Source organism: Drosophila mauritiana, chromosome X (genome assembly GCF_004382145.1).
Source record: "Drosophila mauritiana strain mau12 chromosome X, ASM438214v1, whole genome shotgun sequence".
NCBI classification, from domain to species: domain Eukaryota; kingdom Metazoa; phylum Arthropoda; class Insecta; order Diptera; family Drosophilidae; genus Drosophila; species Drosophila mauritiana.
The window spans coordinates 19,394,418-19,409,480 of NC_046672.1; the positions used below are offsets into that span (position 1 = coordinate 19,394,418).

Below are 15,063 nucleotides of genomic sequence, written 5' to 3' on the forward strand. Positions count from 1 at the left end.
GACTTTAATTTAAACACTTTGCGTATGAAAGTTTGTTGTTGATCTTTGCTTGCTTGCTTGTTTGTTTGTTTTCTTGTTTGTTGTGTTATTGTTTGTGTATGACATTTATGCTTACATATATAATTATTTATTTATTTATTTATGTTTGTTTTTCTTTGTTTTTGATTGATCTTGTATTAAATGGTTTCAAATGTTAGTATCTTGTTGCCACCTCCGATCGAGTTTCCTTTAATACAAAACTATTGCAGCTTTAGCTTGTTGTAACTTTTAGAAAATACTTGGGTTCTCATGTTTTCCTAAGCAACCAATCCGATAATTGATCGCACTTATGTGTATTTTGGGTTGTGTGTCTTCTTCCTAGTTCCTACAAAAACATTGCTAGCCAGGACTGTTTCTGCTGCTATTGTTTCTGCTGATGTCTTAGCGGCGATTTCTGTTGCTTGTGTCGGGCTCTAGTTGTTGCTGTCGCACTGTTGGCTTTATAATTTCCATTAAAATTGAAGTAGTTCATATTACTAAACACTTGTTGTGGGGGTTGGCATTGTTGTTGTCTATGCTATAGCGAACCAGCCGGAAAACTTGTTGAACTATTGCTATGGGCTAAACTAATCATTGAACCAGACAGACTTCCCTCCTCGTCTGCATAGGCTTCTCGGGATACCTCAATCAGAGATAAAGTGCTGCAGGAAGAACACATTTTATGATTAGTTCTGAATCTTTGCATAGATGACGAACATCATCGTTACCTGAAACCTAGGGCAATTGATTCGTTATCAAATGCTTCCAATTCTTTAGTATGCTTCTCGTGTTTCATGCGCAAGCGCTCGGCGCGTTCCTGGTTGAATTGCTGCAACTCGGCGTCCATCTGTGGAATAGAGGATGTCGATGAGGTCAGAAACTATGCTCCACTCGCCCAGCGGACACGCCAAACGCTCACCTTATTCTCGAGCAGGCCCCGCCGCACGCTGACGCGGTTCTCGAGCTCCCGACGCTCGCGATCGCGCTGCTCCTGTGCCTGCTTCTTGTTCTTGTTTTGGTAGGCAGTGAGCATCTCCAGCTCGTACTCCAGCTGCTCGTGAGTACGTTGGCACTCGATCACTTGGCTTTCGTCTAGTTTGTAGCTCTGACTTTGGAACATGTCCGCAATGCTTTGCTCGTACTGCAACGAAATGGATTAGGTTAGATCAATTGAGCTTGCTCAGATAAGTGACCCGTGACAAATGGAAATCCCTGTTGTGCCCACAACGCACCTGTTCACCGAGCAGCGTCAGCTTGCGATGCTTCTCTTCCTTCAGCTGCTTAATGACCTCCTTCTGTTGCTCCTTTGGTGTCGTCTGCAGTACTTGGGCCTTGTAGCGTTTGTATTGCTTCGTTTGCGTCTTGCATGTTTCCCGGAACTGCTTGCGTATCTGGAGCTCCTTTTGCTGTTTTGTTTTGACAAATTACTTAGACTTTACTCCATTCCATCGCTTCACCACTGTGTATGCAGTACATACCTTCAAGCTCTTCGGCTGTTGCCTCAGCTCAACCGCATGCTTGCGTACCAGCTCCTTCTTGATGCGGTCCATGTAGTCTTTTTGATTATGCAACTCGGTATCGTGTTGCTTGTTTATCTGCGGTGGGCAGCAATGGCACTTTTGTAGATGTGCATTATGGCTGGGAATTTGAGTTACTCACCTGCTCCTCGCGCAACTGGTGTACGCTCTTCTGCTGGCGGTACTCCAGCTCCTGTGTCTTTTCGTGGTGCTTAAGAAGCATGGCGTGTGCCTGCTGCAGTTGCTGCTCCTTCTTTCCGAGCTCCTGGAAAAGCAAAAGGGTTAGATCAGGCCAAAAACTGACTGCCCCACCATGTGGGGTTCTCTTACGTCGCGCAGCTGCTGATCCTCGTGCTCGTGCTGCATGATCATGCGCTTGCGCTTGAACTTGCGCATCTCCAGCTCGATGTACTGCTTCTGGGCCTGTAGCATGCGCTGCTCCTCCTGCGCCTCGTGCTGCTTGAGGTTGTCCTTCTGCGATTGCAGGGTAAGATCGCGCTGCCGCTTGGGCGTCGACTCATCCATGGAGAGTTCCCGCTTCCAGCGCTCCTTGTTCGCCTTGTACTCCTTCTTGCGGTTCAGGTCGTACACCTTGCGATCGTTCTCCTGCTTTAGCGTAATCTCTTTGTGTAGTTTCTTCTCGGCGGCGCTCGTTTGCTTAGCCCGCCTCTCCACATCCTGCTGGTGCTTCGTCTGCAAGCGATCAGTGGTTATTGGAAGTGGCCTGCAGTCAATCTAGTTCATCGCACACTCACCTCAAGCCGATCGAGGTCCCTCGTAAAGTTGTGGAGCAGCGTGTCATACTCCTTGTCCAGGGCCGTCTTGTGCGCCTCCATGTCCACCTTGCACTTCTCCTCCAGCTTCACCAGGTGTGCCTGATGCTCCCGCCGCATCCGCTTGTAGCCGGACATCTGCTCGTGCATCTCCTCCTGCCGGATCGAGGATGGTGGTGATGGCGCACAGTGGGGCAAAGAATGCACACATGGTTAGAGGCGTGGAAATGCGAATAGCAGCAGCGGGACCACTACGGCAAATTGTACACTACTTTTGCGACTAACTGTAACTTACAAAACCGCTGCCGAACTCCAGCTCAACCATAACCTCAACGGGCGCAAATCTCGGCCAAAACATTGGCTCCTCGGCCTTCTAGGCTTCCGGCACGCCAACGGATTCTAAGTTCTAGCTATGTACGTATTATTGGATTTTGGCAATAGAGTTGCTCAAGCGGAATGCGCAATATAGTTCTACTACTAGCTCTCCAAACAACAGCCAACTTAAGCTTAAGCCATTCGAAAAGCCTGGTTTTGTCTAGTGTGACCGTGACCCTTTCGGAAATAACGGGGCTCTTCTAGATCGCCTTCAACAAGGCGATATCGATATGCAAAGTCGGACTGGAAGGACCGGACGGTTATGACGAACTGGAAGGTGGTGTACTGTTACTGTTACACTCAAATAACACATTTGTGCATTCCAAAAAGAAACGACAAGTGAGTTGGACAGTGTACAATATATGCATGTATTGGTTGTTCAAGTGTATTTCCATGACAGCTCGTTCAGATATCTTTGAATATTACATGATATTGCCAGCGCATCAATGAATTATTAATTCATTTAAAATTATTGCCAAATGACATGAATAGCATATCGGTTCCAAGGATTCTCCAAAATAGCGCCACCCTTACAAAGTGTTTAAATCGTCGCACTGCGATGATTGTTTCTTTACCAAAATGATGTGAAATACAAGGAAATAGAATTTGTAACAATGAGGATCAAGAAGCAGATAAGCGCTAGTGTTTGATTAATCAATTAACAACTACTTTCAACAACTAAAGTCTACGTTTAGTGCTAATTTTCAAGAGCTGACTAATTGCAGCTCCACACTTGCCATTGCTACTATGGCGAAAGGTGCGGATGAACTGCTTTAGCTGGCTAACAAGCGTAGAACAAGCCAATTGATAAATTGAGAGTGCTTACACTTGAGGGACACGGGAAAGAAATGCATTCTAAGCCATGAGGGCGTGGCAATGGCCAGGGACTGTGGGGTGGTTGGCCGACGATCGGGGGGGACGAGTACAGGTGGAGGCTGGCGAGGATGGGCTTCGGTTAGAATGTGATGGCGGATGCAACTGCAGATGCAACAGCAACGGCTAACTACAGTAAGTACATGGTACCGGCAGCGACTGCTTTTAAAACTTTTATTTCTCAATTGATTGGCGCCTCCGCTCTGGCTAGGAAATTACACAGGGACAGTGGCGTTTCGGGTCTTTCTTGCTGCCGGCCTTTTGCTGGCCCTCGTTCCGCCGGCTGCCGTCGCGGCATTCGCTGTTGATGTGGTCGCCACCACACAGCTGCGAACAGAAGTTATAGCGCGCCTGTTCGAGGATGCGGGAGGAGAACAATAAACACAACAAAGAGCTTGTAGTAGAGGGCAAAAGTTAGAAGACATGTGGATGGCGGAAGCGTAGCAGCGAGCTGGGAGGGGGAATGGATTGGCTAGCCGGCGGATGACTGCCGACCATTGATGCTGACAGGACGGGTTACACACAAAGGCCGCGCGATATGGAATGCAAACGGTGCTGGGACCGCGACTGGCAATTGGACTCGGGCATGACCCCGTATAGTGCCCATGGAGGTGGATTATCTATGCTGCAGCCAGGCGACTTCCCTGGACTCACCCCAACGAGAGAGCGCACACAGAAATCTACGGCCAAGGCAGGAGTATTGATAAACGAATTGCGACAACGCACCTGCATGTGCTCCTTTTGCTGCTTGGTCACGATACTGGTGGTCCGTATGGTGGCAAAGTTGTTGGGCCCGTGGTCGTTGACTGCGTTGGAGATGGCCTGTTGCGAGGACGCGGAGCTGGCCGCATACACGGCCGCTTGGGCGGCGGGCGTCGTCAGATAGCGCGGCTGAATGGGCTGGATGCGATCCGCCAGGGGTCCTCCGGATGCCGGAGAGCCTCCACCGCTGCCACCGGTCCCAGTGCCGCCGCCGCCCACGTGCCCCATCGCACTCAGATGCGGCAGCACGGAAATAGGCGGTGGGAGCACTGGAGCAGGCGCTGGTGCCGGCACCACCGAGGCCGAGTTAGTTGGCGTCACATTGTTGTTCATGCTGTGCATTATATTTGGCAGCGGCGGCCGGTTTCGATGGCGCGACGAGTTGCGGGACACGGCTCCAGGCGGTACCGGCTGTCCTTGCTGGCCGCTTGGCCAGCTGGGCGGCGGCTGCTGGTGTGGATGGTGATGGTGGTGCATTGCCGCCGCCACAGCGGCGCTAGCCGCCTGCTGGTGGTGGTGCGCAGCGATATGGTGATGATTCTGTGCCGCAGCCGGTATGGAATTGGATGAGGAGCTCTGAAAGGTCAAGAATAAAACGAAATGTGGGGTGGCCTTAAACGAAGCACAACGCATGCTCACCTGACTACTGGCTGCCGATACACCCACCGAGTGTATGGAGTGTTCCGAAGTAATACTATTGCTCTTGCTGCTGTCGCCGCCGGCATGGTCGTCCTGTTGGTCGTCGGTGTCGCCCACGGCGCTCTCCGTCTCGCAGGTGTCCACCATGAGTATCTTCTTCATCTTGCGGTAATTAAGGTTGTCCAGCTCGCGCACCGCTGACTTGGTGCGCGCGATCAGCTCCAGCAGCACGGTGTCGGAACGCGGTCGGGTCACGTAGGCGTGGGTCAACAGCTTGGCCGACGAGGGTCGCTCTGCTGGCATCTTCTTGAGGCACAGTTCAACAAAGCTGCAGAACGCATCCGACCAGTCGTTCTTCTGTCGGGTTGAAATCGAAAAGTGATACATGTTTATAGCATTAAAATTGCACTTCCTTCTTAACGTTAGTATACTTTAAAATTGCTTTACAAAGTTGGGAATCATAAACACTTTTTTAGGCAGAATCTTGAGGCTCTTCAAATGGGTAAAATAATTTGCGACAGCCCTAAAAGTGGGAAATAAAAGAATAACACTAGGGACACTTGAACGCTAGGTAAATAAATACGGTGGCATACTTTAGTTTTGCTATCAAAGCAGACTCCTACCAAGAAAACAAAACTGCGATTGCTACTCACCGGAAGAGTCGGCGACTCATTCTGCGCAATGTGGTAGAGCGCCGACATGGCGTTCATGTTAAAGTAGGGAGGCTTGCGCTCCGCCAGCTCGATGCAGGTGATGCCCAGCGACCACACGTCCACCTTGCCGTCGTATTGGCCCTCGTCCATGGCCAGGATCACCTCGGGCGCCATCCAATAGGGCGTGCCGACAAAACTGTTGGCCGGACACTTGATGGCAGCGCTACCGAAATCGGCCAGCTTGACGACGCCGTTGTCCGTGAGCAGGATGTTGCCCGCCTTGATGTCGCGGTGGATGCGGCCCAGCGAGTGCAGATAGCTCAACCCACTGAGCACGCCCAGACAGATGGCGGCGATCTCGTCCTCGTGCAGCGGCTTCTTGTGCACCTCGATGATGTCCGAGGCGGAGCCCACGCAGTACTCCATCACCAGCCAGGCGGTCGACTCGCGCAAATAGCATCCCTTGTATTCTATGGTGTTCGGGTGATTCAATTGGCGAAGGAAGCTGTGGTGTACACATAAATTGATTATAAGTCACTCGGGCGAACGCAAGTGTCAGCCAGTGCTCACCGTATCTCTTTGAGAATATCCTGCCACTTCTCCTGGCTCTGCTTGCCGGTGTAGGACATCTTTTTGATGGCCACGATCTCCCTGGTGAGGTTGCATCGCGCATAGTAGACCGCGCCGAACGACCCATGGCCGATTTCGCGCAGGTCCTCGAAGATTTTCTCCGGGTCATGCTTGTTGAATAGGTCGGCTATTTCCGGATCCTTGAGACTACCAGGTCGTGCCGAAGGCATGGCTGTCTTTCATGCTCTAGCCCAGCTCACTCAGTGGTCGACCTGCGTGGTTCTCCTCGTTTGCAACTCCAGTTGGCTACTGTGCTGTCTTGAAGTTCTGTGCGGATCGGGTGGGGCGAGAAGAAGGCGATTACGGTTAGTCAGTCACAGTCACAGCCTGCGCCAGTCACTTAGTCATGTTCAAAGGGTCGACATTTTTGGGGGATTTCAGGCTGAAATGCTGAGACTGCGGACCAATCGACTTGGGCGGCACGGGGCGTAGCGGGAATGGCTGGGCCAGTGGACAGTGGGCACTGTGCTTTGGTCAGCAACTGCATGGACGGTCGAACGGACGGAGAGATGGGAACAGCCAAAAGTCGACTATCATCAAATCGATCAAGTGATTCACGCTCGCACATACTGTACGAATCATTCAGAACTCTGAATTCCGCACGCAGCACGGCCTTATCGCAAACATATTCACTGTTGGCACCGTCTTTTATGGCCAGGCTATTTTCCTCAGCTTGTTACCAACTTGTCAGCTGCTTTTTGGCCAGATTACGACAGCTGGGTTGTAAGTGGTCTAGGGCATTTGGCAGTCGGCATGACTAACGCCGTTAGTTTCATTTGCCTGGATTTCGAACAAGTAATGAGTGGAGTGGATGCGCACGTGCTGTAGGGAGGTATTTGTGGTCAAGCTGGACTAACTAGCAAGGTGTAGGGTATGCACACGTGCTGCAGGGTATTCAAAGGTCGTTACGACTGACACACACACACACACACACGCGAACTGCCAAGGAGTAACGGCACCAAAGGGGTGCATTTATCGCCGTTGCGAATCCACATACACACACACACGCGCATACATCGGAGTGTACATGTCTGTGCATGCGGAGGCGTTTTGCGGGCGTCTGCGGATATCCGCCGGCTAAAGACGCGGATTTTGGCCACCGCCGGAGCTCCGGCTTTCGCCTATCGCCGCCTGGCAAAAATTCTCAATACAATTAGTCCGCTGTGGTGCGGCGACTGCAATTCTTTGCCTGCGACGCGAAACAGAAACACGCCTATTTTTCATAGCCACACACTATTGCACAAAGAGCAGCCATGTCGCTCACACACACTCACGCGCGCGCTCTATATGTATATGTGCGGTGGGATTGCTTGTTGTTTTGCATTTCGGGCGACACAAATTAAATTCAATTCGTGCCTTTTCCGTGGCTTGCACTGTGCTGTGGCGCTCCGTCACAGGGAATTGTAGTGGAAAACCAAAGAGTTCTGCGATTCGAATTGATTTTCAGTTGGGTTCGCTTTTCTTTGGGTGCGGACCAGGCACACACCGAAGGAGCCGAAAAAGAACGCACGAAGGCGGTGATGCTGCGCTAGTTGTTGGTTTTCTTCGTTGGCTGACCACTTAGTGACTGATTACCATGGTTGATTTATGTGTTGCGATTAAAATTGGCTTATTTCGCTGCATTTTGCAACTGTTTTGAAGCGCCTAATTTTGTTTTGCTTGCACACACACACACACTCACGCTCGTCGGGGGAGCAGACAAATACACACACATTCGTACGGTTCGACTGGTGCTGTCCCGTTCTCGCGCGTTGAGGGAGTCGTCGCACCGAAATCAGATGTAGCACTTAGAACCCGCAAATGCGCCGTATTTGATTGGAATTTGTGGGAGCAATGATAATACCACATTGTCCTTTTGCAGAATAATCAATTCAATGGGCAGATGGCACACAAGAAATTCGCATTTATTGGCCAAAACGCAAACGCGAAAAAGAACAGTATGCACATACACACACGTACACGAGCATACGCATTCACACACACAGGCACACACGCACACAGGGATGGAGAGACAGTGGAAAATGCATAAATCTGGCGAGGCGAAAAAGAAAAAAAAACGATTGAACTTTTTCCACTGCGTTCGAGGGCTTACATTTGGCAATTAATTAGTGCTTGCTTGTTTATCCGCGCAACTGGGTCTCGCTTTTCACATCTGTATGCATTTTTCCCTTTCATACGTCGCTTTCCCGACGACCGCTGCTGCTGTTATTGGCCCTGCTGCGACTGCGATTGGGAACGGGAATCGGAATGGGACTGGTAGTGGTAGTGATACTGCTACTGGGAATGGCAACTATTGCCCTGCACTGCACACGCGTTGCGTTCACGAATCCGCATTGGCTACGCATCTCGAGTGCTAAGCACCGAATTCGGGGATCGTTACGTCGCAGATGCACCCATCTACGGCATGGAAAATTCGGAGCGATTGTCTATTTGCAACTTTTCTTCATCCGTTTCTCTAATTAAATTCCGTAAAGTTCACGTTCACACATCACACAGTGTTACCAGATCGGCCGAGCGGCTTTTAACCAAAAATTGCCACTAACGGCCCTGAGTTTTTACTAAAAAATCCCGATTTTAGGCGATATATTTAAAATGAACTTATTTTTTATCAATATGTTCACGAAGTTAACTTTCGCAGCGGCGTTTTTTTAATTGAATTCAATTAGTTTTAAGAGAAATGGTTCGCTTGGCGAATATCGATTTCTCTTTATCGATAGTTTATCGAACGTTTACCGGCTGGTGATGTGCGTGGTTATGCTCGTTTTGAAATTATTAGTTTTTTTTATATGCTTGGAAATCAATAATTTAAATTATACAGAATTCTGCAGAATTTCAGCTCACAAAATCGCAGTTGGGTATCTATTTTAGAGAACACATATATGTATTAAATATGGAATCACTTGTTAATAGCTTAGTTCCCCAAGTCAAATATCGATAATCATACAATTTTGGCGCACTTTTTGAAAACAAACTGATAATTTCATGATGCGGTATTTACTTAACTATTTAACTAGGGGGGGCCCCTAGTTAATATAAATTACAATGAACTTACTTTATTACTTTATTTGATTTGTTATTTACAACTATGCAAGCTGGGAATACAAAAAATGGATGCTTATAGTTAAAATAGTTTATGGTCAATTTTAAGCACACTGCAATACATAATATATCAATCTGCGAAGTTAGTTTTACTGCCCCACTACTTATAGAAGTACTGCTGCTGATTGAAAGTTGGGAAGCGATTCGGGTTGCCTAGCTCGAGGGGCGGGAAGTAGCCTTGGGATGATGCGGGAATACCAGAAGCACCCGCTGAACCCTGATCCTGACCCCCATCCTGACCCGCATCCTGAGCCCGCTGTCCAGCGAACGGCGGCCCAAAGTCGTCTTCGCTCTGGTAGTTGACCAAAAATCGCGGAGCACTTGGTGGGGGAGGAGCAGGTTGGGAGTCAGGCCCATCCGCAGTGGCAGGAAAGGCAGCCGCATCCGGATCAGCAACTGAGTCCGGGGTCTGGGAGTCATCTAAGTCTCCGCTATCTGGGTCAGCCGCCGCCGTCGCCTCCGCCACGGCTCGCGACCTATAGAAGGTATCTGCAAAGTGTCGGAGAGAACCCAATTGTATGGCAGTTAGTTAAGAGGTTTCGTATTTTACCAGTAGGTTGTGCGTACTGATAGATAAGGCGGTCGCCCAGCTGGGCGGGACGCCGCTGTTGAGGCTCAGGCTGCTGGGGTCGTGGGCGCGGGCGAGGCCTTGGGCGTGGCGGAGCTGCGGGCGGCGGCGGAGGAGGTGGAGGCGGTGGAGGTTCAGCTGGCGCCGCTGGCTGCGCATCATAGTCATAGTCGTAGTCATAGTTCGGCGGAGGAGGCGGTGGCAGTGTCGTTGGGCGAGGACGTGGTCGCACCTGCGGTCGGACGCGTCTAGGTGGCTGCGTAGTGGGCGGCGGAGGCGCTGGAGGTCGTGGTGCCGGAGGATCAGCGTAGTCCACATCGAAGGCCCCGGGCAGGAAGCCGGAACTGAAGAACGGATGCCAGATGGGCTTACGAATGCGTATCGGAGCAGGGGGCGGTGGCGGAGGCGGGGTCGTCGTGGTGGTCGTCGGTGGACGACGTGTGGTCCGCGCCAGATTGGCCTTGGCCGAGGACAGCTGGGCGCTCTTGAGCAGCAGGTTGCGCAGAAGCAGGCCAAAGTCCAGGGTGATGGTGCCTCGCTTCTCTCGCGCCACCTCCGTGTCCTGCGGCACAGGATCGGCTGAGATCAGCGCCAGGAGCAGGCCCACCAGCAGCAGGGCCAGCAACTGCAGACGTAACATCCTCATCCTGACGGACCGAAGAGTATGTGTGTACCGCTCGAAAGGCCGTTCCAATCAGAACTGGCGCTGGTCAGCGCTGGAGTCGCCTGCCTTTACTCCGACGGAGTGGTGCCACGCGGGCCTGGGCGTCGCGGATTAAGTGCCCCAAAGTCAACTAGTTAGACGGGTTAGCTGCGACCGTCCGTCCGCCTGGATCTCGTAATCGCAGACCCCGACTGCCGGCGGTTATCAACGAGTTCAGTGCGTGGCAACAATTACTTTTGCACTACTTTTGCGCCAGTTTATAGATCGTAAGTGCAGCTCCAACTATGCATAATGCTTAGCGGCCAGTGCATTTTAAGAGGCTAAACAACACGCACCGTGGGACAGGAACTCCATATACCATATACCATATATCATATATCATATACCATATAGAGCAACCCCCAACATAAGGGAACTATCCGTAAACTCATCAAGTATCTGTACCATTTAGTTTGTTCCATGTTGCTAAACCCTAACACATATCAATAATCCACTGATAAGATTCGCATAAGATAGGAAAATCATTCATAGATTGGGGGTTGTATAATTGTAAACATATAACTATATATATAACATATAACATATAACCGCATATAACTACTACACATTTCACTTGAACTTGTGTCAGATCTCATTCCTCAAAACAGTTCATGGAACAATTAGGGTTGTCAGACTATCAGACAGATTCTACGAAGTGTGCTTACTAATGGGTAAAATATACGTTGCCTTATTGGCCAAGTTTGTACCACTGTGCCGAAAATAGGGGGGCTGTCACGATTTGCTCTCATAATAATATGAATTTCAATTTCGGCCTGGCTGTTGCATTTGATTTTCAAGATATATATTTAATCATTTCCAGAGTAATTAACAGCTTTTGGTTTTTCAAGCATTGGCGCAACTGGACAATGGTTACCTTTCGTTTGCAATTCGCATTCGCATCGAATTGGGGGAAAAACCAGTTTGGACCTTCGATTTTCCGAAAGTTTTGACCAAAGTTTTTGACTCTTGCTCAGAACTCAGGCCGTTCTGCATGTAAATTAGATTTAGACGGCTGTTACCGGTTGTTCAGGTCTTTCCAAATAAGCAAGTGTTCTTAGTGGCAGTTAAGCATAATCTAGTTTAAGCTCTTATGATCTACTTATGATCTATGATGATCTTATGATCTACTTCTTACATAGAATAGAAGTTCTTACATGTGGCTGTTCCATTCAAAGCACTCACTCACAGTGCTGGGTATCTGTTAGTCGGTTCGATTGCCTCGGGCGTTCCTTCTCGCTGTAACCTTGATGTGTGGCTGTTGCATAACCAAGAAATTTGAATCTGGTCCAAAATCCATGCGAAAACCAGTCCGTGCCACACCCCTCCACTTTTGGCTGGGCACCTAGACGAAAGTGAAAACTCGTTCGAATTTCCATTTCCCAGCAAAAGCTGGGAAAACCACAGGATATCGAGATGTAAGTATTGCATGTCAAAATCTAAAACTGTGCAAATCTCCGTCCCGAAAAGCGCTTGTATTCGAATGTCGGAATGGCAGCGACAGACAACTAACTGACCAACAATTTGGCGAACATTTCGTATGAATACCACAGTCATGTTGTATGGAAAGCCAAATCGCCTTTTAACCAACAGCGACTAAGTTAAGTGCGTGCCCCTTGATTAATGCCTACTCCAAGTGTGAAGTAATTCGGTCATTCTCGGGAAATTCGACAAGGCAGAGATGCTACCGAAGCAGCCGAAACCAGCGGCTTATCTTTCGGCGTATTCTTCCGAATCGCATTGTATTAGCCACGTTAAGAGTTCGCCGGCCCTGCCCTGATTACCGAGGGTAGCAATGCCTCCGATTATGGGTAAGTGCTGGAAAGTACCCGCTGTTCACTCATTCGATTCCGAATGGATAACGCACAGCAGGATTTGCCTGTGTGTATAAATGGGCTAGTGAAGGGCGATTCCCTAAACAGTAGTAAACTAGGAGCTCGAGGAGAAAGATGATCAAGCTATCAAGCGGGACTGGCGGTGATCCATTCTATGCTAAGTGCTCGACGCGGGCACCATTCCATCGGGTTATCTCATTGGCAACCGCGTCGACATGGGCAACTACAGGGAGTGCATGTCCGAGGGCGGATTGCTCACCTCATCGCAGGACATCCAGGGGAAGTACTGCTTCATGGAGCTGCCGGTCGCCAAGTGGTTGGGCTTCAATTCGGACCTGCTGAAGGAGATCAGCATAAGAACCGCTGTGTGCCTGCCCTCCTCCTGCTCGGCGAGCAACATGGAGCTGTACCTCAAGCAACTGCTCAAGCGGCTGCTTGGCGTCAGTGATGTGACCAACTTGTTTTCCATCAGCGAGTCATCGCGCCGAACCAAGGATAGAGCACCCTGGGATGGGCTCACCATATTCACAGTGTGAGGAGTGCCATGACACATCCCAGCTGATCTATCCATACTAACTGACTCCCATCAGCGTTCTACTGTCCGTATTCGGCGCCACGGTGATCCTGTGCACCCTCTCCGACTACTTCTTGTGCCCGGAGCAGGGTAAGTAGAGCTGGCTTCAATCGGATTACAGCCTATATAGATATGTAGATTTCTATGTCTACCCGCAGAAAAGCTGCCCCGTCCCATCAGGGCCTTCTCAGCCCGTGCCACTTCGCGCTCGCTGTTCACCATCGTGGAGAACTCGGCGAATCCGAATGTGATCCACTGCCTCAATGGCATGCGGTGCATGTCCCTGATCTGGGTGATCTTCAGCCATGAGTACATTGGCAACATGAAGGCTCCCGCCATGAATCCAGTGGACAACCTGATATGGGCGTCGCAGCTCTTCTCGAGCTTCATACTCTACGGCACCTTGTCGGTGGACACGTTCTTCTTCATCGCCGGCTTGCTGCTGGTTTCAATTGGCCTGCGAAGCATGGAAAAGTGAGTCAACTTGTACGGGGATTGATCTGTGAGCGGGCTAACATTCTCCATGCCTCCAGGAACAAGGGAAAGCTGAATGTGCCGCTGATGTATCTGCACCGATATCTGCGCCTTACCCCGGTCGTAGCCCTTGCCATACTGTTTTTCTACAAGATGATACCCCTCTTCGCCGACGGACCAATGTATGATGATATCGGCTTCTTCGAATACTCCGCGTGCAAGAAGACCTGGTATTGGACCCTTCTCTACGTGCAGAACTACGCAACTTCCGATGTGGTGAGTTGAAAGTCCAAGTTAATCAGTAGAAGTAGACAAGCCAATCTAGTCCGTCCGTATCAGCATGGCTCTGTATCAACGTATCCAAGATCTCGATGGCGTATATTGCCTTAGAAGTTAGCGAATAGAAGGTCACTCCGATAGATGGCGCCCAGCGCCATCGCTAGAGTTGTTCGTTGGCGCCATCTATGTAAGTTCGGTGGTACCATTGCCATTGCAGTGAAGGGTATCTATTAGTTGTATCTATCTAACTATTGATTGAATGTTGCTCCTCGTGCGTGCCGCCAGGATCACTTTGTTGCTCTCGGCCTGCCTGTTTTCCACCATAATGGTGAATGACTTCCCTGTGATGTTCAAGTAAGCCAGTCGCGCCCGCCGCTTTGTGTTCTCCAATGCTAATTGCAATCGCATTCCCCTCACAGGACTGGAATTCAGGCTCAGGTGGTTCAGGAGAAGATCTACTCCGCCACGCACACTCATGCGGCGCCCTGGTTGGTCGGCACTATGTTCGGCTACCTCCTGCACCTGATCCGCGGCCGGAGATTCAAGCTCAGCCCCCTGGCTGTCTGGGCAGGCTGGCTGCTCAGCCTGGCCCTGCTCTTCACCTCGATCTTCGCCTTGTATCCGTACTCGAAGCTGCTGGGCAAATCGCCCACGATATTGGAAGGAGCTCTCTACTACACACTGGTCCGGATCGCCTGGCCCCTCGGTCTCTGCTGGGTGGTCTTTGCGTGCATGCAGGGCTATGGAGGTCTGGCCAACAGCTTCCTCTCCTCACCACTTTGGCAGCCGCTGTCCAAGCTCTCCTACGGTGCCTACATCTTCAGACCAATACGTACTTCTCCAACTATCAAATGGTAAGTGTGCGGCAGGCAGGGTCACTCGAAATTCCTGTTGGACTTGATCGCTTCACTTCCCACTCCATAGATGCTCAACTTCTGGTCCACCTTTGGCTTCACCCTGCTGGTGACCTACGTGCTCTACGTTTTAATTGAGGCGCCTCTGGAGGCCTTGGAAGGAATGATGTTTCCCAATCGCAGAAGCCCGCCAACAGCAAAGGATCAGCCGCAAATCGAATCCCGAACGGATGTCGTGGACCAGATAGACGGGATGGACCAGGTGGAGCACGGTCCGACCTGTCCGACCCAGTCCGACCTGGAAACGAGTGCCAACAAAACGGAGACTGACCTCGAGTTATCAAATTAGACTTAGTTAGAATGTACGCAACTTATCAGTTCCTATTTAACCTTTATTAAAACGAATTACTTGTAATCTATAGTTACAATGGAATCGTCCT

The 15,063-nt window shown here is 50.2% G+C and overlaps 3 protein-coding genes across 5 annotated transcripts; 1 reads left to right on the plus strand and 2 right to left on the minus strand.

Annotated features, from left to right (window-relative positions):
- Positions 1 to 158: 158 nt before the first annotated feature.
- On the minus strand, positions 159 to 8,747 carry LOC117148119 (serine/threonine-protein kinase Tao). 2 transcript variants are annotated; one of them, XM_033315338.1, is made up of 13 exons: positions 8,333 to 8,747; positions 6,181 to 6,507; positions 5,611 to 6,115; positions 4,958 to 5,314; positions 4,283 to 4,894; positions 2,291 to 2,464; positions 1,866 to 2,228; positions 1,678 to 1,800; positions 1,497 to 1,613; positions 1,251 to 1,424; positions 938 to 1,159; positions 747 to 865; positions 159 to 680 (listed from the first exon to the last, which is right to left on the minus strand). In XM_033315338.1, exons 2-13 carry the CDS (start codon positions 6,408 to 6,410, stop codon positions 557 to 559), a joined length of 3,120 nt encoding a protein of 1,039 aa, XP_033171229.1. In that variant the 5' UTR covers positions 6,411 to 6,507; positions 8,333 to 8,747; the 3' UTR covers positions 159 to 556. The 2 variants fall into 2 exon arrangements, with proteins under 2 accessions (XP_033171229.1, XP_033171230.1); XM_033315339.1 differs by lacking the exons at positions 4,283 to 4,894; positions 4,958 to 5,314; positions 5,611 to 6,115; positions 6,181 to 6,507; positions 8,333 to 8,747 and adding an exon at positions 2,604 to 3,034.
- A 543-nt stretch (positions 8,748 to 9,290) lies between these two features.
- LOC117147524 (basic proline-rich protein) lies at positions 9,291 to 10,690 on the minus strand. 2 transcript variants are annotated; one of them, XM_033314442.1, is made up of 2 exons: positions 9,890 to 10,663; positions 9,291 to 9,828 (listed from the first exon to the last, which is right to left on the minus strand). In XM_033314442.1, the coding sequence occupies exons 1-2, from the start codon at positions 10,551 to 10,553 to the stop codon at positions 9,440 to 9,442; spliced, it is 1,053 nt and encodes a 350-aa protein (XP_033170333.1). In that variant the 5' UTR covers positions 10,554 to 10,663; the 3' UTR covers positions 9,291 to 9,439. The 2 variants fall into 2 exon arrangements, with proteins under 2 accessions (XP_033170333.1, XP_033170334.1); XM_033314443.1 differs by having other exon boundaries at positions 9,728 to 9,828; positions 9,907 to 10,690.
- Positions 10,691 to 12,402: 1,712 nt separating this feature from the next.
- On the plus strand, positions 12,403 to 14,985 carry LOC117147217 (nose resistant to fluoxetine protein 6). The gene is given in 9 exon segments (XM_033314031.1): positions 12,403 to 12,418; positions 12,605 to 12,974; positions 13,033 to 13,106; positions 13,175 to 13,490; positions 13,550 to 13,777; positions 14,004 to 14,123; positions 14,189 to 14,586; positions 14,589 to 14,623; positions 14,694 to 14,985. Coding segments are annotated over 9 exon segments (1,836 nt in total). The 3' UTR covers positions 14,973 to 14,985.
- Positions 14,986 to 15,063: the final 78 nt, after the last annotated feature.